The sequence below is a fragment of the Gopherus flavomarginatus genome, chromosome 4 (assembly GCF_025201925.1).
Source record: "Gopherus flavomarginatus isolate rGopFla2 chromosome 4, rGopFla2.mat.asm, whole genome shotgun sequence".
NCBI classification, from domain to species: Eukaryota; Metazoa; Chordata; order Testudines; family Testudinidae; genus Gopherus; species Gopherus flavomarginatus.
The window spans coordinates 25,200,945-25,225,493 of NC_066620.1; the positions used below are offsets into that span (position 1 = coordinate 25,200,945).

At 47.3% G+C, this 24,549-nt stretch overlaps 1 protein-coding gene across 3 annotated transcripts in view; it reads left to right on the forward strand.

The window, feature by feature from the left end:
• Positions 1-24,549, forward strand: part of PPP4R3B (protein phosphatase 4 regulatory subunit 3B) — a 95,351-nt gene that overhangs the window by 48,877 nt on the left and 21,925 nt on the right. For 2 of the 3 annotated variants that reach the window (XM_050952125.1, XM_050952124.1), the window contains 5 exons: positions 1,581-1,622; positions 10,250-10,408; positions 11,374-11,543; positions 19,293-19,432; positions 20,377-20,561. In XM_050952125.1, the coding sequence (XP_050808082.1) occupies positions 1,581-1,622; positions 10,250-10,408; positions 11,374-11,543; positions 19,293-19,432; positions 20,377-20,561 (696 nt within the window). Of the gene's footprint in view, positions 1-1,580; positions 1,623-10,249; positions 10,409-11,373; positions 11,544-19,292; positions 19,433-20,376; positions 20,562-20,940; positions 21,693-24,549 lie in introns of all 3 variants that reach the window. The other variant, XR_007774189.1, reaches the window with a different exon arrangement.

Sequence of the window (24,549 nt, forward strand, 5' to 3'; positions counted from 1 at the left end):
AGTTGTGCTGCTCCGCTCCGGTGCAACAAATACTCCTGAGTAGCAGAAAGCCTTCCACTCGGTCAACGTATCTGGCCAAGTGGAAATGTTTCTCCTGCTGGTGCGCAACGCAGAATGTTGCTCCCTCTGAGGTGTCGATCCCTACCATCCTGGACTACCTTTGGTCTCTTAAGCAGCAGAGCCTGGCGGTATCTTCTTTGAGGGTGCACTTGGCGGCCATTTCCACATTCCACCCAGGAGAGAATAGCCGCTCCGTGTTCTCGCACCCTATAGTTACTAGGTTTCTCCAGGGTCTGGAGCACCTATACCTCCAAGTACTCCGCCCCGCCCCTACCTGGGACCTCAGCCTAGTCCTAAACAGACTTATACTTCCACCATTTGAGCTGTTGGCAACTTGCTTGCTGCTATACCTGTCCTGGAAGACAGTTTTCCTCGTAGCCATTACATCAGCCAGACGAGTCTCTGAGCTTCGAGCGCTCACGGTGGACCCACCGTATACTGTCTTTCACAAGGATAAGGTACAGTTGTGACCACATCCAGCGTTCCTCCCTAAAGTGGTATCGGCCTTCCATACCAATCAGGATATCTTTGTTTCGGTCTTCTTCCCGAAGCCGCATTCATCTTGACAGGAACAACAGTTACATTCCCTAGATGTCCGTAGGGCGCTCGCATTTTATATCGATTGGTCAAAGCCCTTCCGTAACCCCCCTCCCACCAACTCTTGGTTGCAGTGGCTGACCGGATGAAGGGCCTACCTGTCTCCTCCCAGAGGATCTCCTCGTGGGTGACGGCGTGCATCAGCACGTGCTATGACTTGGCTCATGCTCCCTCGGGCCACCTCACCGCACATTCTACCAGGGCTCAGGCTTCATCTGCTGCCTTCCTGGCTCATGTACCAATTCAGGAAATATGTCACGCAGCTACCTGGTCCTTGGTCCACACCTTTGCTTCTCATTATGCTTTGGTCCAACAGTCTAGAGATGATGCAGCCTTTGGCTCAGCAGTTCTGCACACTGCCACATCTCACTCCGACCCCACTGCCTAGGTAAGGCTTGGAAATCACTTAACTGGAATGGATATGAGCAATCACTCGAAGAAGAAAAGACGGTTACTCACCTTTGTAACTGTTGTTCTTCGAGATGTGTTGCTCATATCCATTCCAAACCCACCCTCCTTCCCCACTGTCGGAGTAGCCAGCAAGAAGGAACGGAAGGGTGGCTGGGTCAGCTGGGGTATATATCTGGTGCCATAGCGGCGCCACTCCAGGGGGTGCCCAGCCGACCCGCCGAGTGTTGCTAGGGTAAAAAAGTCTTCCGACGAACGTGCACACGGCGCGCGCGCACCTGACTGGAATGGATATGAGCAACACATCTCAAAGAACAACAGTTACAAAGATGAGTAACCGTCTTATCTTGTCTGGCATATAAGTTTGTTTATAATACTTTTGTATAATATATTAACACATGAAATTGTGCCATCAGCTGATTGAAGCTAGTAATGGAATTGATGATTTATCTACATTATTAAATAGGCACTTTACAGTGTTTGAAAATCTGTATTGATACTTATTTGTATATCAGATGCAGTAGTTGGGTCCAACAAGAGCAACACTATTTGTCCTGGTAAGTGGTAGTCTATTTTTATATTTTGAAATGTATTTTGTCATCATGGGATTTGTTCAGTATATATTAGGAAAAAGCTGTAAAATAAAATATTTCCAGACTTGAATGTTTTGGTTTTTAAATCTCCTTTATTAGTTTAGTTTACAGGTTCTACTTCCTCCCAGCCAATAGATACAAGGAACCTTCATTTTCATTTGACTTTGCTTCAGGCTGTCTTACAGAATTGTACAGTAACTCCTCGCTTAATGTTGTACTTACGTTCCTGAAAATGCTACTTTACGTGAAACAATGTTAAGCTAATCCAATTTCCCCGCAAGAATTAATGTAAATGGAGGTCAGGGTGGTTAGGTTCCTGGGAAAAATAAATAAATATCTATGTCAGACATGCCAAACCCATGAAAAAAAATGAAGAAATTGGGCTTGGTTTTGGCTTAATTGACTTGTGAGTTGCTTGTTGGCTAGTTTTTAGCTTGTAGCTTACTACTTTTTTTTTATTCAATCAGCTCTCAGCAAGCAGACGCAAGGGGGAGAGAAAGTCGGGGTGCACAGCAGCCCACCACAGTCCCAAACTGCACGCCGGAGGGATCTAGTCACATAGAGTATTGGAGTTCTTAAGGATTAGCTTGTTTTGGCCTAGTTTTGAAATGGGATTAGGTTGGTTTTTGGCTTATTGTGAAAGCTGAGGTGCTTAATTAGCACGTGAAAGTTTGCAGCTGTGAGATAGATATGGTGTTGGGTTCGGTTCCAGAGGGGGGAAAAATATATTATATAATATACACACGCACGCGCACACGCGCGCGCACACACACAGTATAAGTTTTAAACAATTTAATACTGTACACAGCAGTGATTGTGAAGCTTGGTTGAGGTGGTAGAGTAAGAGTTTGGGATATGCATGAAGTAAGAGGGTGGGATATGCATGGATATCCATTGGACTGGATGCACTGCATCTGAGGGTGCAGTAGGAGTTGGCGGATGTGGTTGCAGAGCCATTGGCCGTTATCTTTGAAAACTCATGGAGATTGAGGTGAGTCCTGGATGACTGGAAAAAAGCTAATGTAGTGCCCATCTTTAAAAAAAGAGGAGGAGGATGATCCGGGGAACTACAGGCCAGTCCGCCTCACCTTAGTTTCTGGAAAAATCATGGAGCAGGTCCTCAAGGAATCAATTTTTGAATCACTTAGAGGAGAGGAAAGTGATCAGGAACAGTCAGAATGGATTCACCAAGGGCAGGTCATGCCTGACTAACCTAATTGCCTTCTATGAGGAGATAACTGGCTCTGTGGATGAGGGGAAAGCAGTGGATGTGTTATTCCTTGACTTTAGTAAAGCTTTTGATATGGGTCTCCCACAGTATTCTTGCTCACAAGTTAAAGTAGTATGGGCTGGTTGAATGGACTATATGGTGGATAGAAAGCGGGCTACATCATCTGGTTTAGTGGGCAGTGATCAATGGCACCATGTCTAGGTGGCAGCCAGTATCAAGCGGAGTGCCCCAAGAGTCGGTCCTGGGGCCAGTTTTGTTCAATATCTTCATTAGTGATCTGGAGGATGGGGTGGATTGCCTCCTCAACAAGTTTGCAGATGACCCTAAACTAGGCGGAGTAGTAGATACGCTGGAGGGTAGGGATAGGGTCCAGGGGGACCTAGACAAATTAAAGGACTGGACCAAAAGAAATCTGAGGTTCAGCAAGGACAAGTGTAGAGTCCTGCACTTAGGATGGAAGAATCCCATTCACTGCTACAAACTAGAGACCGAGTGGCTAGGCAGCAGTTCTTCAGAAAAGGACCTGGGGGTTACAGTGGACAAGAAACTGGATATGAGTCAGCGGTATTTCGTTGTTACCAAGAAGGCTAATGGCATTTTGGGCTGTATAGGTAGGAGCATTGCCAGCAGATCGGGGGATGTGATCATTCCCTTCTATTTGACATTGGTGAGGCCTCATCTAGAGTACTATGTCCAGTTTTGGGCCCCACACTACAAGAAGGATGTGGAAAAATTGGAAAGAGTCCAGTGGAAGGCAACAAAAATGATTAGGGTGCTGGAGCCACATGACTTATAAGGAGAGGCTGAAGGAACTGGGATTGTTTAGTCTGCAGAAGAGAAGAATGAGGGGGGGATTTGATAGCTGCTTTCAACTACCTGAAAGGGGGTTCTGGAGAGGGTGGATCTAGACTGTTCTCAGTGGTAGCAGATGACAGAATAAGGAGTAATGGTCTCAAGTTACAGTGGGGGAGATTTAGTTTGGATATTAGGAAAAACTTTTTCACTCAGAGAGTGGTGAAGCACTGGCATGGGTTACCTAGGAAGGTGGTACAATCTCTTTTTCCTTAGGCGTTTTTAAGGTCAGGCTTGACAAAGCCGTGACTGGGATGATTTAGTTGGGGTTGGACTAGATGACCTCTTGAGGTCCCTTCCAACCCTGATAGTCTATATTTCCCAGAGAATGCCTTGCTGCTAAATGCTGAACTAGCACTCGGCTGAGCCTTTAAGAGTTAACACCTCATTAATGTAGCCTCACACTCTACAAGGCAGCATGAATGGAGGGAGGAGGCACAAGAAATGCATGGCAATGTCTGCAAACATTCCCTGCGGAAACTGAACATGATGATGAACCCATGCTCTCCCACTGGAGCGCACCTCTACTTTCCAAAGTGGGGGTTGGCGGTGTGTGTGTGTGTGAGAGAGAGAGAGAGAGAGAGATGCACGTTACCCCTTTAAGTACGCTGACCCCCCTCTAAGTACTCTGCCTTTTTAAGTAGATCAGCAAGTTGAGATGGCAGCTGGTGCCAGCAAGCTCTTTCTGTCCTGCGCCCTATTGCGTCCATCCTTCCATGGTCTGTGGAGATAGGGTACAGGAGTGGAGGGAGGGGGACACCCTGACATCAGCACCCTCTTCTGTCCCCTGCCACACAGCAAGCAAGAGGCTCCCTTGAGCAGCTCAGAGGCAGAGGGCAGGAGCAGCACATGGCAGTAGGGGGAGTGAACTGCCTGGGAATTGATTTCCACAGCCACCCAGCAGGCTCAGGTTACTTAGGGGAGCTGATAGGGAGCTGCTGACCCATTCTGATTGCAAGCCCCCACCAGCTAGCTCCAACGGGCTGCTCTTCCTGCAAGCAGTGGACAAAGCAGGTGGCTTCCAAACAACATTATAAGGGAGCATTCTGCAACTTTAAATGAGCATGTTCTTTAATAGATCAGCAACGAAATGACATTAATCGGAACAAGGTTAAGTGAGGAGTTACTGTATTGAACAGAGAATTCTTTTCTATCAAGGAAAAAGTGCTGCTGAAGTTCAGATAATTGTTGGTTGAAATTTTTATTAAGGAAGATACTTGTCTGAAATTTATGAATTAGCTTCTTTCTTGAGCTGGATTTCTTTTAAATTGGATTGACTTTTAGGAAAACACTGCTGCTACAGGAGGTACATCTAGAACCTAAGAATGGTCATATTGAGTCAGACCAACGGTCCATCTAGCCCAGTATCCTATCTTCTGATGCTCCCCATCCCCCCATTCATAAAGGTTCATAAAAGCTCCATTTTGGGTTTAGGCTGTTTATAATTTCAGTTTTTATATTTCCTGATGATGTAGACCTCTAAATATCTATTCTTCTTCGAGTGATTGCTCATGTGTATTCCACAATAGGTGAGCGTGCTTGCGATTTGCACCGGCGTCAGAAGTTTATCCCCTAGCAATATCCATAGGGGAGCGCCTCTAGCGACTCCTGGAGTAGCGCCTCCATGGCGCGGTATAAGGGGCACTGTGCGCTTCCCTTCACCCTCAGTTCCTTCTTACCGCCAGTGAATGTGCTTCGGAACTGCTCTGCTCCAGCTTGGCTGTAGCTCGTCCCCAGAACTGCTTGTTTGTTCAGTGTGTGGTACCTGTAGTTAGTTAGTTGATTAGTTAGTTTAGTTTAGAGCAGCTGGGCCAGGGCATGCCCCGTGCTCTGGGTTTTAAGTCGTACAACACTTATAGGCGACCTATGCTAGTGTATGATCCACACAGAGACCATTTACACTGTCTCAGCGGTCTCTGCAAGATTTGCAAGTCATTTAAGCCTCGGATCAAGAGAGAAAGGGACATTAGGCTCCGGACACACAAAGTACCACACTGGCTGCCTCCTCCCCCTCGCCTGATGAGGCAATTACGGTCCCTCCTTCCCGCAGGAAGACTTTAGGGCGCACCAAGAACTCTTAAAAAGCGTGGCATCAAGTTTCCACCTCCAGGCAGAGGAGATGGAGGAGTCTCCCTGTTTAATGTACTGTCCTCCTTGGCACCTGGCAGGATGGCCTTGCCTCTCCATGAATGGGTGGTGAAAATTTCAAATGCCCTGTGGCAAATCCTGGCCTCATTGGTCCCCATCTCTAAGAGAGCAGAACACAAGTATTTGGTACCTGCCAAGGGGCATGAATACGTGTACACCCACCTTGCTCCTAACTCCCTGGTGGGGAAGTCGATCAGCCACAGGGAACGGCAGGGCCAGCCAGCCCCTACTCCGAAAAATAAAGATTCAAGGAGGCTGGACTCATTTTGGAAGAAATATATTCATTCTTGAGCTTCCAGTTGCAGGTGGCAAACCACCAAGCTCTCCTGGGCTGGTATGAGTTCAATCTGTGGGGCTCCCTGCCCAAGTTCAAGGACTCCCTCCAGGAATGTGACAGGAAGGAGTACAAAGCGTGGGTGGAGGAGGGCACAATGGCTATCAGGGCAACCCTGCAGGCAGCTTTGGATGCAGTGGACATGGCTGCGCTGTCTCTGGCCTCCGCAGTGTCCACGAGAAGGGCATCATGTCTCCTGCTCACTGGGCTGTCCAGCGAGGCGCAGACCTCCCTGCAGGACCTCTCGTTTGATGGCAAAGTTCTGTTTGCAGAACAGATGGAACAAAACTGCATGCCCTGAAAGACTCCTGCATGACACTCCAGACTCTGGGTCTCTGTGTTCTGGATCCACTAAACCTAAGTTCAAGTGCAGCAGGCTCCCACCCAGGCCACCCATTCAAAATACGAGACCACTTATAAAAAGTTGCAGGACTATAAGAGGCACCCACAGAGGCTGTCTCAGCCTGGATCCTCCAAGGGCAAGTAGGCGGGGAAAAGACAGTTTTGACAGGATGCCTGGTGTGCCCTGCCAGCCCTCATCAGGAATCCACCCTCAATAAAGCTTCCCTTCTCCAATCTGTTGTGTGTTTCTTCCTGGAGTGGTCACAGCTGACCTCAGACCGATCGGTCCTCAATGCCATCTCCTGGCGCTATACCCTCCAGTTTACTTCCACCCTGCCCAACCACCCCCCATCCCTCTTGGAGGATCCCTTGCACTAGGCTCTGCACAAGCAGGAGGTGGGGCGGCTCCTGGGCCTCAGAGCACTGGAAGCAGTGCTGGAGCAGTTCAAAGGCAAGATGTACTACTCCTGCTATTGCCTTATCCTGAAGGCCAAAGGGGGGCTTAGGCTCATCTTGAACCTGTGAGGTCTGAACGGTACATGGTGACGCTCAAGTTCCGCATAGTCTCCCTGTCCTCCATCATCCCCTCTCTGGATCCCTCAATATGCAGGATGCGTACTTTCACATTCATATATTTGAGGGACACAGACACTTCCTCCGTTTCACTGTGGGGCAGGAACATTACCAATTTACGGTCCTCCTGTTTGGCTTGTCCACTGCCTCTAGGGTATTCACGAAATGTATGTTGGTGGTAGTGGCTTACCTCAGGCGCTGGAGGGGTCCAGATCTTCCCCTATCAGAATGACTGGTTTGGTCAAGGGCAGCTCCCAGTTGCAGGTGCGGGATCATGTGGCATTCCTTCTGACCCCATGCACCACCTTGGGCCTGTTGGTAAACAACACCAAATCCATGTTAGTCCTGGTACAATGCATAGAGTTTATTGGGGTGGTCCTGGACACCTCATCGTCCTCCCACCGGACAGGTTGGAGACCCTTAAGGGGCTCATCGACACAGTTACAAGATTTTTGGTGACGACAGCCAGAGCATACCTCCAGCTCTTGGGTCTCATATCAGTGTGCACGGATGTGGTCCATCACGCCAGACTCAGGATGAGGCCCCTCCAGCTCTGGTTGGCCTCAGAGTTGTCCCTGGTCTGGGAGAGGATGGAAAAAGTCCTCACGGTGTCCAAGCCAGTGATCACTTCCGATGGTGGTGGTACTCCCCAAAAAACATGCTCCAAGGAGTCCCGTTCAGGGGCAGGGCCCCGTTGCTGGAACTGGTGTCTGATGCGTTGGACCTGGGATGAGGGGGCCAATGTGGGGAAAGTTCAGGCCAAGGTCTGTGGTTGGCCCAGAATCTGACCCTCCACATAAACATCAAGGAGCTCAGGGCTTTATGGCTGGCGTGCATGGCCTTCCGCTCGCACCTGGAAGGCCGGATGGTCAGGGTTCTCACAGAGAACACGGCCTCTATGTTTTACATCAGTGGGCAAGATGGGGCTCGATCCTCTGCCACGAAGCCCTCAGGCGGTGGGACTTTTTTGTATAGCCCACATCATCTGCCTGCAGGCCTTCCATCTACCGGGTGCCTAGAACTTGAGGGCGGATCGCTTGAGCAGTGACTTCTCCTCTCAGCACAAGTGGTCTCCGCCCAGATGTAGTGCACAGACTTCTCCAAGTGTGAGGAACTCCACAGGTGGCCCTGTTCTCAATTCAGCAGAACCGTCGCTGTCCCTGGTTCTGCTCCGGGAGGAGCTGGGATGGGGCGTTATCTCTGATGCCTTCCTCCTGTCCTGGTCAGGCCCTGTTCTCTCTGCCTTTCGCCTATTCCTGCTGATGGGCAATGTCCTGGGAAAAATAAAGATGGACAAGGCCCGAGTCCTTCTGATTGCCCTGGCAGTGGCCCAGGCAGCATTGGTACAGGACCTCACGGGCTGGCGGTCACCCCGCCGTGGCTGTTGCTGTCCCACCCGGACCTACTCTCCCAGGACCAGGGCCACTGCCTCCACCCCAGCCTAGCGGCATTCCACCTCACGGCATCACTACTCAATGGTTAGGCCAGGAGAAAAGGATGTGCTCAGAAGGGATTCAGCACATCCTCTCAGAAAGCTGGCGACCCTCCACGCACTGAGCCTACTTGGCAAAGTGGTCTCAGTTTTCCAGATGTGTGGAAGAGCAGGGCGTTTCCCTGGGGGCTGCCCTGATCCAGCTGATTCTGAACTACCTCCTTCACCTTCGAGCCCAGGGCCTGACGCCCTCGTCAGTCAAGGTGCACCTGGCGGCCATATCAGCCTTCCACCTGCTGGTCCAGGTCCATGTGGTATTCTCCCATGCAATGACTGGCCGATTCATTAAGGGGTTGGATTGTCTCTTCCCATATGTTAGGCCCCTAGTCCTGCAGTGGGACCTAAACCTGGTGTTGGCTCGTCTCATGGGGCCCATGTTTAAGCCACTAGCTACATGCTCCCAGTCACACCTCTCATGGAATGTGGCCTTCCTGGTTGCGATCACTTGACTTAACAGGTCTCAGAACTCAGGGTCGTGACCTCCAAGCCCCCATACATGGTGTTTCATAAAGACAAGGTCCAGCCCCACACACACCCTTCGTTCCTCCCGAAGGTGGTCTCCGCCTATCACATGAGTCAGGATATTTTTCTGTCAGTTCCCTTCCCCAAGCCCTATGTGTCCAGTGAAGAGTACTGCCTCCACACACTGGATGAGAAACGACTCTGGCTTTTTACCTGGAGTGGACTAAGCTGTTCGTGAAAGATTGGCCAGTCTCCGCTCAGTGGTTCTCCAACTGGATCACCTTGTGCAGCCATACCTGTTATAACCTGGCGGGATTCCATCCGCTGCCAATTGTGAAAGCACACTCGACTAGGGCACAGGCCTTGTCCGCTACCTTTTTGACCCATGTCCCTATTCAGGACCTTTGTAGAACTGCCACATGATCTTCAGTTCACACATTTACCGCCCATTATGCGATCGTCTCCCATACCAGGGAGGACGCCGGGTTCGGCAGGGCCATATTCCGTCCCGAGAGGTTTGTGATTTCCTTCCCACCTCCAACAGATATAGCTTGGAATCACCTGTTGTGGAATACACATGAACAATCAATCGAAGAAGAGAAGATAGTTACCTTTTCATAACTGGTGTTCAAGATATGTTGCTCATGTTTATTCCACATCCCGCAGCTTCCCCTCTGTTGGAGTTGTCTGGCAAGAAGGAACTGAGGGTGGGGGGAGCACGCAGTGCACCTTATAGTGCGCTAGGAGGTGCCACTCCAGGGGTTGCTAGGGGCGCTCTCCTACAGGTACTGCTAAGACGAAAATTTCTGGCACTGATGCACATGGTGAGTATGCACACCTATTGTGGAATAGACATGAGCAACACATCTCGAAGAACACCAGTTGTGGAAAGATAACTGTCTTTTCATGGTGTCTGTTCTCTGCCAAAGATTTCAAGTAGGTTTTCTGTCTTCACCTATTGATAGAGAAGAAGCATAACTTAGGTGTTTAGGCTGGTATAGGAAGCTCCTTAAGAAGTCAGATTAACAAGCTGATAAATCTCTATTCACTTTCAACTGTTAATAGGCTGAAACTACTTTGTCATAAACTGTGGATGAGTAGAAAAGTTTGGTTTTGTTTTTATGTGCCTGATTTAGTTCATTTTATTTTTTTTGTAGATAATTATCAAACGGCACAGCTGCTTGCCTTGATTTTGGAGCTGCTCACCTTTTGTGTGGAACACCACACATATCACATCAAGAATTATATTATGAACAAAGATTTGCTAAGAAGGGTATTGGTCTTGATGAATTCAAAACACACATTTTTGGCCTTGTGTAAGTAGTAAATTTAGTTGTCATTTACGTTGTTTTAAAGATTGTGTGTATATGTTTAGCAACGAAATACTTCATGCTCAGAATCTGTTGAATTTACATGCACAGCCTTGGATTAATTTGTAAGTGTGTAAATATCCAAATTTTTTAAAATCCAGTGAGCCACCAAAGTTGCTATTATTTATTGAAGTTACCTTGTCATGTAATTTAAGTCTAAAATGTGACACAACTGTCTGACAGAAACACAAAGGTAGAAGGCTTAGGAACCAGCAAAAGCAGGAAAGCCACCTGCTTAGTGCTCCAAAGGAAGGTGAAAACACCTGATACTCCCTGCCAATATTCCCAAGTACTGTGCCGTTGAAGGAGAGGTTGGTAATTCTCTTCCCCCTCCACCCCGTGAGATGAATCATTTTGGAATTTGGAAGTAAGAATAAACTATGATTAGGTGTTTAGTCTGACCTAAACTGAGAGATCGTTATAAAACCATATAAACCACTATTATTGGCAGGAATTAATTAAATTACTATTTTGTGCGCCATGGTACATAAGGAATGACCTAACATGTTTTGTGCTCGCCTCTCAGAGCTAGACAGTAGAAAGAGCACACAAACGAACCAATAAAATCTATATATCAGATGGGCTAACACTTACTACTGCTTCATATAAACAAGAAAATAATGGAACCAGAGTTTGTTTTGTTTGTGTGCAACAAGAAATGTGAAAGGAAAAGTTTGCCCAATAGGAAAAAAACAAACCAATAGATGCTTATTTTGAACCTTTCAGATAGGTGTTTTAAAAACTGCAAGCAAAAAATGTATTGAAAAGAACTTTGCAGCCCTTTTAACAGATGTTGTCGGTCTCTGGGCTGGTCTCACTCACTTAAGTCAATCTTAGGTTTTCTGTTGATTTCAATAAGAGCAGAATGGAGATTGATTATCAAAGATTTCTAAATTTTCTTTAAATTATAGGTGCTCTTCGCTTTATGAGGAGGATAATTGGCCTGAAGGATGAATTTTATAACCGTTATATCACCAAGGGGAACCTGTTTGAGCCAGTTATAAATGCTCTTTTGGATAATGGAACTAGGTACAATCTACTGAACTCAGCTGTAATTGAACTGTTTGAATTCATCAGAGTGGTAAGTTTTTTTTGTGTTTTGTTTTTTTTAAAGCAAGTTTTGTTTAAAACACTAAGTTTTAGGCATATAACATCTTATGTATTGAACACAGAATGCAGTTTAGAAAATTTCACACTAAAAAGGATAGTACCAATAACAAAAATTTCACTATTATAATACTCAAGTATAAAAGTCCTTTGTTTTTTGTTTGCATCTTGCTTGACTATCCTTTTCCTATAACTTTCGAGAGCATGTCTGGCCACGAAGTTGGGTTGGGGAGGTGGTAGGGACTGGTTAACATTCTCCTTTTGAAATCAGCATGTAATAGCTGTTAAAAACATACAGGTGTTTTGCTTAGAGCAATGTTAATTCTTCTTTGAGTGCTTGCTCATATAGATTCCAGTTAGGTGTGCGTGTGCCAGGTGCACGGCCGTCAGAGAACTTTTACCCTAGCAACACACAGTGGGTCGACTGTGGAGCCCTCTGGGATGGCACCTTTCATGGCACTGAATATATACCGCGGCCGACCCAGGGCCCCCTCAGTTCCTTCTTACCACCCGTGACGATCGTTGGAACTGTGGAGCTCAGCTTTGCTGCTCTCCACTCTCCCTAGCATTTTTTCTCTCAACAAAGTTAATAGTTTGTTAATAGTTTATAGTGTAAATAGTTCCATTTAGCAGGGATCTTTCCCTGCTCCCCGCCGATGGTTTAGGCTCATGCCCAAGGCTCTGGACTTTAAACCCTGCGTGTCCTGCTCCATGCCCATGCCAACGGGCAACCCACATGACTCCTAAAGTGTCTGGGGGAATCTCATCCAGACCATTCAGACCACGGCCAGGACAATCTGGCAAACGCCCGCGTCCATGCCTCCGACTGCTAAAGGGGTGGAGTGGAAGTACTTCGTCCCTTCCAGGGGATATGACTATTTTTGTACACACATCCACAGCCTTGTTCACTGGTGGTGGTCTTGGTGAATGAGAAGGAGTGCCACGGTCAGCAAGCCCCAGCACCCAAATCTAAAGAGGCCAAGTGCCTCGATTTATTTGGGCGCAAAGTTTACTCCTCAGGCGGTCTTCAGCTCCGAATTGCAAACTAGCAGGCGCTCCTGAATTGATACAACTATAACTCTTGGAACTCCATGTTAAAGTTCAAGGAGCTGCTTCCCTCGGAGTCCAGAGAGGAGTTTGGGGCCCAGGTGGAAGAGGGCAAGACGGCTGCAAGGACCTCATTACAGGCCTCATTGGACACCACAGTCTGCCGCTCAGACTCTCTCTTCAGGCATTGCAATGAGACACGCATCTTGGCTGCAAGCTACCGGCTTACCACCAGAGCTTCAGCAAACATTACAGGATCTCCCCTTGAAGGAGAGGGCCTGTTTTCAGACAAAATTGACTCAGGCATCAGAGCCTCAAGGACTCAAGGGCCATAATGCAATCGCTGGGGATGCTCACACCGGCTACCCAGCGGAAGCCATTTAAGCCTCAGCCCCAACGATCCCATCCTCGGCCGAGGCAGGACTTCTATAGGAGGCGGGGGCACAATACCAGGAGGAAACCACCAACCTGGCCAAGGTCAGGGCCCTTCCAAACCTTCAGCGGGCCCTAAACATAATGAAGGGAAGCTCGAGGACGGGCCCTAAGCATAATGAAGGGAAGCTCGAGGACGATGTACCAGGCCTCAGTCAGGACCCTACCCTACCCTTCCTGAATCGTTTATCCCATTTCCACAGTGCTTTGTCCCTTATAACCACGGACCGTTGGGTTCTTCGCACAGTGGAAAGGGGATACTCTCTTCAATTTTCTTTCTCCCCACCCTTCCTCCCCGTCCCTCTTCAGGGACCCTTCTCACGAGCAACTCCTCATTCAGGAGGTTCTATCCATGGGTTCGATTTGAGGAGGTTCCAAGGGAGCTAAGGGGCATGGGGTTTACTCCTGTTACTTCCTAATTCCCAAGGCAAAGGATGGGCTTTGACCTACCTTGGACCTGTGCAGAGACAACAAATTCATGGTAAAGCTGAAGTTCTGCATGGTCTCCTTGGGCAACATTATACCTATCCTGGAGACTGGTACGCCGCCTTTGACATGAAGGACGTGTATTTTCACATAGCAATCCATCCAGCTCACAGACACTTCCTCCACTTTGTGGTCAACTGTGAACACTACCAGTTCAGTCCCTCCGTTTGGCCTTTCCCCGGCTCCCCCAGGTGTTCACCAAATGTATGGCAGTCATGACAGCCTCCTTTCGTCGGAGACGGATACAGTTTTACCCATATCTCGACGACTGGCTCATCCGAGATCACACCAAAACAGGTGCAGTCCCACATTCAAGAGGTCACGGACACGTTTTCAGGATTAGGTCTTCTCATCAATGTGGCGAAGTCAACTCTAGAACCGACTCAGAGAATAGAATTCGTCGGGACGGTCCTAGATTCTGTGCGGGCCCGAGCCCTCCTACCGGATGCTCATTTCCATGCTCTGACGGGCCTCATCCGGAGCCTTCAGAGCTTCCCAACCTAGATGGCAAGAACGTTCTTGAGTCTCCTGGGTCATATGGCTTCCTGCACATACGTGACCAAACATGCCAGACTTTGGCTCCGACTGCTATAGACCTGGCTGGCATCTGTCTACCGCCCAGGTCAAGACAGCCTGAACCTGGTGGTCGCTGTCCCGGAAGGAATCCTGGCCTCCCTCCAATGGTGGCTACACCCAAGGGTGGTATGCAAAGGAGTCCCCTTCAGCACCCCTCAACCCTCCTTGTCTCTCGTCATGGACATGTCAGCCCTAGGATGGGGTGCCCACCTTGGGGACATCCAGATGCAAGGTCTGTGGGCCCCATGCGATCTCTCCATATCAACGTACGGGAGCTGATGGCAGTACGTCTTCTGTGCCAAGCCTTTTAGGAGCAGTTGCATGTTTTGTTGTGTGGCGGTCCTCACAGTCAACACCATGGCCATGTTCTACATCAACTAGCAAGGGGGGGCTCATTCCTCCCCCCCTCTGTCAAGAGGCCATTCAACTGTGGGAGTTCCGCATAGCCCATTCCATTCACCTGGTGGCATCATTTCTCCCAGGGGTCCAGAACACGGTGGTGGACCACCGCAGCAGGTACTTCCAATCCCACGAGCGGTCGCTTTGCCCCAATGTCATCCACTCCATCTTCCCCAGGTTGACCTGTTTGCCTCGTGCAGCAACCAAAGTGATTGGCGTTTTGCTCGCTCCAGGGCCGCTCCCCGGGCTCTCTCACAGATACCTTCCTACTCCTGTGAACTAGCCGATTTGTTTTACACCTTCTCGATGTTTTTCCCCTTGTACACAAGGTCCTGATCGATGCGCGCAGGGACAGATCACGACGATTCTGGTGGCCCCAGCATGGCCTAGGCAGCATTGGTACACCACGCTGTTGGATATCTCAGTGGACGCCGCGATTCCGCTGCCTCTCTTTTCGGAACTGATCATGCAGGATTGCAGCCGCCTCTCCTCTGTCACCTTGTCCTGTGGTCCCTCTACCTCACGGCATGGATGCTGCATGGCTGAGCCACTCTGAACTCTTCTGTTCTCGTTTGGTGCAGCAGGAAATCTTCCACTCAGGCTATGTATTATGGCTAAATGGAAGTGATTCTCATGCTGGTGCTCTCACCATGACACGCTTCCCCTCCAAGAGTCCAGAATGAGAGGCACGGACGATCTCCTGAATCTGAAACAGCAGGGCTTGGTGATATCATCCATCAGAGTTCACCTGGCTGCCATCTCAGTTTTCCACCTGGGAGTGAATGGCCCATCTGTCTTCGCCAACCCCGTGGTTAGTAGGTTCCTCAAGGGCCTGGACCATCTATATCCGCAGATACAACAGCTTGTACCCACGTGGGACCTCAACTTGGTCCTCTTCAGACTTATGGGACCCCCATTTGAACCCTTGGCCACATGTTCCCTTTTGTACCTCTCTTGGAAAACAGCTTTCCTCGTTGCTATCACTTTGGTGAGACATGTCTCTGAGCTCAAGGCTCTTACATTGGAACCACTTAACACAGTCATAAGGATAAGGAGCAGCTAGACCTCACCCTACCTTTTCATATCATCCAGGACATCTTCCTTCCAATTTTCTTCCCGAAATCTCATGCCAATAGTCAGGAACAGTGGCTTCACTCCCTTGATGTTCGTAGGGCTCTGGCCTTCTTCACTGAATGTATGAAGCTGTTCCGGAAAACGACACAGCTCTTGGTTGCGGTAGCAGACCAGATGAAGGGTCTTCTAGTCTCCTCCCAGCGGATCTCTTCTTGGATCATGTCAGGTATTCGTGCTTGCTGTGATCTCAGAGACTTTTAAGGTCAGAAGGGACCATTATGGTCATCTAGTCTGACCTCCTGCACAACACAGGCCACAGAATTTCACCCACCCACTCCTGTAACAAACTCCTAACCCAGGGGTTGGCAACCTTTCAGAAGTGGTGTGCCAAGTCTTCATTTATTCACTCTAATATAAGGTTTTACGTGCCAGTAATACATTTTAATGTTTTTAGAAGGTCTCTTGGCCAGGGTCCCGACCCCCCATCTCACCGCTCACTCCACAAGGGCTCAGGCCTCGTCGGCAGCCTTCCTGGCCCAGGTGCCAATCCAGGTGATCTGCAGAGCTGCTACTTGGTTTTCAGTGCATACGTTTGCCTCACGCTATGCCATCGTTAAGCCAGAGACGATGTGGCATTTGGTAGGGCAATCCTACAATCCACGGTACTTCTCCTACTCCATCACCTGAGTAAGGCTTGGGAGTCACCTAATTGGAATCGATATGAGCAAGCACTAGAAGATAAGATGGTTACTCACCTTTGTAATTGTTGTTCTTTGAGATGTGTTGCTCATATTCATTCCAAACCTACCCTCCTTCCCTTCTGTCAGAGTAGCCGGCAAGAGGGAACTGAGGTGGTGCTGGGTCGGCTGGGGTATATATTTAGTGCCATAAAGGCACCACTCCAGGCGGCTCCATAGCCGACCTACCGGGTGTTGCTAGGGTAAAAGTTCTGCCTAATTGGAATGGATATGAGCAACACATCTCATAGAACAACCATTACAAAGGTGTGTAACCCTTTTTTTTAGGCCTGCTACTTCTACGCACTGACTAGGGAAACGTATAGAATCACGACCACCAAGCCATTTGGGCTGCTTAGGGAGGAAGGAGGGGACTGGCAGGAGTACCTGGGATGATGATTGTTCGATGTGGGTGCTTTGAGATCCATAGGGTTGGGGTCAGGTGAATCTTTTGGAAATGAGAAGATTGCCTTCTAACTGTAGCTGTTAATCTTTCTCCACAAGACTATCCTATATTTATAGGTCTTTTACATTACTTTGGATCTGAGATGGTATCTAAATCAGTAAAATAATGTCTTCTAAGACTAAAATTATAATTTGTTATTCATCTAAACTGGAAAAAGTGCTTTTGTTCTAGAATCAAAGTGTTGTAATGAAAAGGGAGTTCTAGTCTCCTTGCAGCTCAGGAGGTTTGGCTTTATTTTTCCTAAACCATTTCTAATAGGTGGTTGAACAACTCTGAATACGTGTAGTGATAGCGATCCTGCTATTGTCATGAAGTAAAAACAGCACGAGTAATAGTGCTGTCATCAGTCAGCTGTCTCGTGTAAGAGTTGCTATTACAAAAGCTTTTGTTGAGTAAATGTCAACTGTTACCAGCATGCATAGGGACTTGTTTAGTTTAACTTCCTTTTGTTCATTAAATGAACATTTTAGATACCTAATATGGGAGCTCTCTGATGAGACAAGTCAGAGATGAAAGGCCTTCCACTTACCCATGGGCAGCTACTTGTTACCGGCTGTGTAACACAGAAAGAGGAAGTTTAAACACTTCTTTATTTTGACTACCATTTTACTCCTCTCTAATCCCTATTTCTCACCCACATGTAAATTGTACTTCCAGACTGAGGCCAAAATAGACAAGTTACAAAGGATGTAAATCTGTATCTTTTAAAAAGACATCCTTCTAACTAATTGACTGCATAGTTATGGGGTGAAATTCAGAGAAGTTAATGTGGCATAAATTGCATGTCAGCAAGTGGGTGTGAATATAGGTCTAAAGGAGTCAATTTAACATAAATTACATGCTGAAAAACAAAGTAGACACAGCCTACTTCAGCTTCCCTCCCAAAGCCTGGGTAAAGAGATGGTCCTTGCAGTGTACCCCGAAGGTCAACAAAGTCAGACCAAGAGGTTGTTCACAGAGACGCACTTCCATGTTTGCAGACTGAAAGAGGCCAGTAAATATAGAATGTTTTAACACCTTGAATGGCTGGCAGTCCCTATCCAGAAAATGGGCATGTTTAGGGTTCTACAGGACTTTAGGGAGCATGTCTGGCCAAGATGCGGGGAGGGGGCGGGAATTGGTTAACATTCTCCTCTTGAAATCAGCCTGTAATACAGGGGTGGGCAAACCACGGCACCACCCCTGCAGCTCCCATTGGCCTGGAATAGGGAATTGTGGCCAATGGGAGCTTCGGGGGAGGTACCTGTAGGTGAGGGCAGCGCCTGGAGCCCTCTGCCGCCCCCACCACCTTCCCAGGGGCTGCGGGGATGTGGTGCCAGCCGCTTCCGGGAGCAGCAGGGCCGGGGTAGGCAGGGAGCCTGCCTTAGTCCTGTGGCATGCCGCTGCCACCCCAGAGCTGCTCCATGTAAGTAACCCCGGGCCAGAGCCTGCACCCTGAACCTCTCTTGCACCCCGTACCCCAAAGCCCTGCCCTGAGCCCTCTGCTGCACCCCTCCCACACCCCAGCGCCCTGCCCTGAGCCTCTTCCTGTACACTGCACCCCCATCCGCATCCCAACTTCCTGCCCCAGCCCTACATTCATGGCCCTGCATGCAATTTCCCCACCGAGATGTGGCCCTCGGGCCAGAAAGTTTGCCCACCCCGTTGTAATAGCTGTAAAAACATACAGGGGTGTGTGTTGCTTAGGCCTGCTACTTCTATCTACTACCCTTGTAGGGAAAGGTATGGGAAAACAGCACCAATGGCATCGTGACTACCAAGCCATTTGGGCTGCTTGGAGAGGAAGGAGGGGACTGGCAGGAATTCCTGGGATGACACTTGTTTGGTGTGGGTGGCTTGAGATCCATAGGGTTGGGGTCAGGCGAATCTTTGGGTTCTCCATGAGGAGAAAAGTATCTTCTATCTGTAGCTGTTATCTTTCCCACAAAAAGAGAAAATGCATTGGGTTTTCAGTTCATTCAAACATGGGCATTTTTTGACTCTTCCCCCTTTGCCCATTTTAGTACAGAAAGAAATGATCAGGCCCATGAAGTGGGATTTATTAGAGACTGACTGAGAGGTAACTGTTCCACATTAACTACATTACATATAAAGTGGATGTTAAAACTCTGATTCTTATATGAATGTTATATGTATTTGCTCTTGCCTCGTATTTTTCACGTGAAGGCGTAATCTTATGTATAAAACACTACATTCATCTCCACAGAAACTCATGTTGATATCACAGATAAAAGGGACAGCAAGTGAGAATAAGGAGTAGATAAATTTAAGCATCCATTTTCCATTTACATTAGAAGCAATTCTGCTGATCTCAAAGATTTGTTTATTTAATTTTTTCCATGAAGAGAAATGAAGTAACTTTCTCATCTGTCATTTGCAATAATTTTTTTTCGTTTTGGAAAAACTAGTTGAGTCAGATAAAGCTAATAGCCTTTACTGAAAACCTCTGATCTTCTGTATCTTACTATTACATTTGAGATTTAAATATTGTTTTGTGCTTCTGCAGGAAGATATCAAGTCACTTACTGCACATATAGTTGAAAACTTTTATAAGGCACTTGAATCTATTGAATATGTTCAGACATTCAAGGGGCTGAAGACAAAATACGAGCAAGAAAAAGACAGACAAAATCAGAAATTGAACAGGTACTGTATTTGCACATCTTGAAACTCAAACTTTTGTAATAAAATATTTTAATAGCATTTCTGGATATTCTTTCCTGAGGATTCCCCAGAGTAGTTAGATGTGTGTGGAATTACTTTATTTTTCATGTTCTCTTGTTTCCATGTTAAATTTACGCAATCTGATTTGTAGAGCTGACCAACTTGAACAGTAAATTGGTGACTGAGGGTGGAAGAAATGTTTTCTGTTAGAAAATTTCTTAAAATGAGTTATCAGAGAAATTCGATTAAGGCCATGTCTACACTACCACTTCGTTAGCAAACCTTACGTCCCTCAGGGGGTGTGGAAAAAAACACCCCTGAGTGACACAAATTTAGCCGGCATAAATGGTAGTGTACACAGCGCCATGTTGATGACAGAGCTGTCTCCTGACAACATAGAGCAGCTACATGAGAGGTCTTACAGTGGCACAGCTGAATCGGTACAGCCTAAGCCACCGTTGGATATTTCATAACACACACATGTATCTTGCAGTGTGCTCTAAAATCTTCCTGACATATTTGACATTAAACTTAAACTGTAATTTGGAGTGGGGGTTACTAGAACTTGGGTAGGGTGAAGAGTAGAATCCTCCATGAAATCTTTACTATTGACATTGTCATGCAGAGTTTGCCTTTTGAGCACTTTGATTCTTATAAGTGTCCAGATAGAATGTACAATCTAAATAACTAGTCTGATCTAGACTGCCTTCATCAACCCACTAAATTTGTTTCAAGGCATCAAGAAATTATTTCCTGGATGAGCTAGTACAGTCTTTTTGAGTATTGTGCTTCATAGTGAGTTATACTTTTTCAGGTTGCATCTGTGCTGCTCTTTAGCCACACTGTGTCAACCCTTCATGGTTCCTTGTCGCTGGTTTACAATCAATCAAATAAAGGCTTGAATCATTTGTGGTTGTCTCTTACAGCGTCCCATCCATATTGCGTAGTAACAGATTTCGCCGAGATGCAAGAGCCTTAGAGGAGGATGAAGAAATGTGGTTCAATGAAGATGAAGAGGAAGAAGGTGAAGCTGTTGTACCTCCAATAGAGAAATCAAAACAAGAGGATGACTTTCCAGATAGTTATGAAAAGTTTATGGAAACTAAAAAAGGTAATTTATTTATAATTTCTGTTCTGCAGTACAAAACTGTTATATATCATACATCGTGTGACTTGAGATAAACAGGTGCTCTACTTTAGGTGTGCACACACCAGTGCAATTTTGTTTGGAGATTTTTGGTAACCGGGCCTGCACCTGCACCCTGTTTGTCTTCATGGTCCAATCGAAGGGCATATAGGGGTGGGCAGACAGAACTCTAGTTCCTTCTCAACTGCCTGTGATTAGAGACTGAATGTTTCTATGTACGTTAGCCTCAAAGTTTTAGCCAGCTTGCTTGTTTTAGTCTTACCTTTTTTCATTTTTTTATTAATTTTCCACATATGCTGTATGCTTTTGCGTGGCTTGCCCTGTTTTTGTGTTTTGCAACCAGCCACTGAGTGCCCTGCTTCACTAGTACTAACTAGGTTTCTGTTGCAAGAGGACTTCCAAATGTTTGAAGAACCTGAATCCCCTCTACTGAGAGGTACCAAGAGGGATCTCCTGGCAGTACTGACATGCACCCTGCTGCTGCCAAACCCTCAGATGAAAGCGTGGCTGCTAGTCCCAATGAAACACCAGTACAGACACCATTAACCCCCCACGCCTTAAAACCGGGGATACCACCCCTGCTCAGGCGCTTGAGATCTCTGCCCAAGGTTCCACTACCTTTCCATTTGAACATCCCTCCCCTGAGATGTATACCTAGAAAGAGACTCCAGGAACCAATGATTGATCCAACACCACCTCTGGCAGGAGCACTCATGTGGTCCCTCCCCCTTCCCTTATGTCCCGTAAGACTGGACTTTCTAGAATCCTTGGGTCCCGTAGGGAGACCAGCTCTATAGAGGATACCCTTACTCAAGAGGACCCTCCAAGAAGGGCAACCACTGGTACCCCAGGATCCTCTAGAAGAATGAGAGCTGAAGAAGAGACAGTGCCTTTGAACAAGTCGTGATCCTCCTCTGATGAGCAGTTATGCCTCCTCTCCCATCCTGTGTCGTTTTTGATATCTTGCTGATAATAGATGACTTCAGGGTGCTCAGAAGCATGCTGAAGAAAACGAATGTCAAAGCAGTCTTCTCTGAGATCTTTCCTGAAAGGAAGACAGAAGGCAAAAGATTCTCGAAGTGAACTGCTGGCTAGGTGAGTGGTGTAAGGTGGAGGGTGTCGATTTTGTGGAACATTGGTCCACTTTTTGTGGGTAGAGGGGTCTATATGGTTTGAATGGTCTCCACTTCAGTAGAATGGAGACCAGTTTCCTCAGGGAATAGACTAACTAGAGTAGTCAGGAGGGATTAAACTAATACTGAAGGGGGGAAATGTGAGTACTCAGTATGCCGTTGAGATGGTGAGAACAAAATTGATCAAGGAACCAAAAACATGAAGAGAAGAAATTCTTGAATTGCCTCTAGGCTAGTGCTTAGGAGCCTCAGTAGCAAATGAGTAATTGGAATTGCTCATTTATGAGCATAAATTCGATCTAGTTGGTATTACTGAAACCCGGTGCGATGATTCACACTATGGGAATGTTAGACTCAGTAATTGGACAATAATTTGGAAGTATTATGTGGATAGAAGGGAAGGGGGAGTGGTACTTTTAAGTAAAAAAAAAAAAATGACATTACCTGTTTGAGTCACTAATAACTTGGAAGAAAATGATCTTGAATGCTTCCAGATCAATGTCCTTAAAGCACAAGATTACTTGGAGATTGCTGTAGACCTCCAGATCACACTAGGGAACAGAATGACCACCTCCTTACACATCTGTCTATAATGTGTGTAGGAAGAGGGGAAGCTGCCTGATCATGTGGAACTTCAGTTTTAGTGACACATGCTGGAGGTCTCATGCTGTTAGTACTAAAATATCTTTGGAATTTCTAAACATGCATGAAAAATTCCTAATTCAAGTGTTTGCAGCCAACACGGAGGAATTCTTCTAGGTCTTGTCCTACCAAATAAAGAGATACTAATCACAGAACTAAAAATTAATGAGAGCTTAGGTACAGGTCTTCAAGTGATGTCGCTATGCGTGCTCCACTGTAGGTGTGTCTGTGTCCCTGTGCTGCTGATGGGAGAACTTTAGTGGCATTGTCCATTGGGCCCGTGCCTGGACTGTGTCTCCTCGTGCTGTACCATGAGGCTAGCCCATATGCATGAGCTAACTGTCTTCAGGTCCTTCTCAACTGCCCCTGGCTAGAGATGGAGCCATTAGCAGTCAGTTAAGGCTATTGTTTTTCAGTTTGCAGTTCTTCTTCCAGTGCTTGCTCATGTCCATTCCATGCTAGGTGTGTGGGTGGGGGTATGTGTGTGCGCGACATGCACGGTTGCTGGAGATTTTTTCTTCAGTGATATCCGTGGGGCTGGTTCTGTTGCCCTCTGAGTTGTGCACATATGCACTGGTATAAATGGTGCTGCAGGCCCTGTGTCCTCTGTGGTTTTGTTTTTGTTTTTTTTACTATCTATGACGGTTGCTGGAACGACCGCTCTTGCTAAGCAAGGCTCCTTTTCCCAGTGGTTTGGACTTCCTCTGTTTGTGTTTTATATAGTTCTTGTAGTCAATGTATATAGTTCTTAGTTAGAGTTAGTATATATAGTAGTGTTAGTAACTGTCCCTCTTGTCATGAGACTTTTTGCCCCAGGAACTGGGCATGCCCCAGTCCCCAGGCTTCAAGCTGTGTCCCTTGTGCAGCAAACCGATGCCAGTTAGTGACTCTCACACTAGCTGTCTAAAATGTCTAGGCAAGTCTCATGTTAAAGTGCCAGATCTGTAGAGACTTCAAACTCTGCACAAGAAAGGATAGAGATATTCGACAGAAGGCCATTCTTGTAGAGGCGGCCCTCAGTCTGGTCTCAGAGCCAAGCTGTTCTGAATCAATGCCAAGCACCCTGACATCCATGTGGAGTGCTCCCTGGCCTGGGGCTCTTCCTAGCATCGCTCTCCATCACTGGTGCAGAGGAAGAGGCATAAGAGACAATGCACTGAGAGATGGCATTCTCCAGTGCAAAGGAGAGACAAGCAGGGTATGACTAGCATAGTGAGACCCAGGTCAGGCCACGCCACTTACCCTCTCTAGAGCTTCTGATGGCTCCAATAACTCTGCCTAGAGCGCTTAGTCCAGTAAGGGACCTACCACCAACTCCCCGGAGCAGCTAGGGGGTCAGGTGTCTGCTGGCCCCTTTCCACCCAAAGGCTTTCCAGGTGGCAAAGGACCTGCTTTACCTCCCAATACCACCAACCCCTCAAGGCCTTTCATGAGCTAAGATGACTCAGGACAGAAAGGGGCAGGATGCGGCAAGCTACTCCGCAGCACCATCCAGGGACAAGCCCTCCCAACGCAACAGTCACCAGCCCGTTGCCAGTCCCCAGTCCCCCAGCACTGCCTGGAGGAGCAAGTGGGTACTGGGCCTAAAAACCCTTCTGCCAGTGCCTGGCCACTGCTTGATGCAGTGGTAGTACTGGAATTCTTGGAGATTTCTCCCTGTACACTCATACAAAGAGTACCACAGGACTCTTTGCTGCTTTTACAGATCCAGACTAACATGGCTACCCCTCTGATACTTGACACTGTGCAGGGCACTGCATTTAGCCGTATGGAGTGAAAATCCATCAACCTCATGAAGAAACTTGCACAAGTACAGACAGATATCATCTTCCTTTCCAAATGCAAACAGATGGACATCATACCAAATGGACTAAAGGTGAAAAATCCACTGCTATCTACATACTACACAAACCACAATGAGAGATTATGCCATACTCTATCAAAGAAACTGAGGAACCATCTGATCAGCATCCTATACAGCAAACAGAAAACCATCAAAAAAGAACTCTCGAACCTGGAGACTCTCATAAATAACCAAACTTCCATACAAACGGACTTCACTAAAATAAGACAAGAGATCTACATTACTCACTTCACCTCTCTACAAAGGAAAAAGGATTGTAAGCTGTCTAAAATCCTACCTGCCACATGGGGCCACAACAGTGGTACCCCTAACC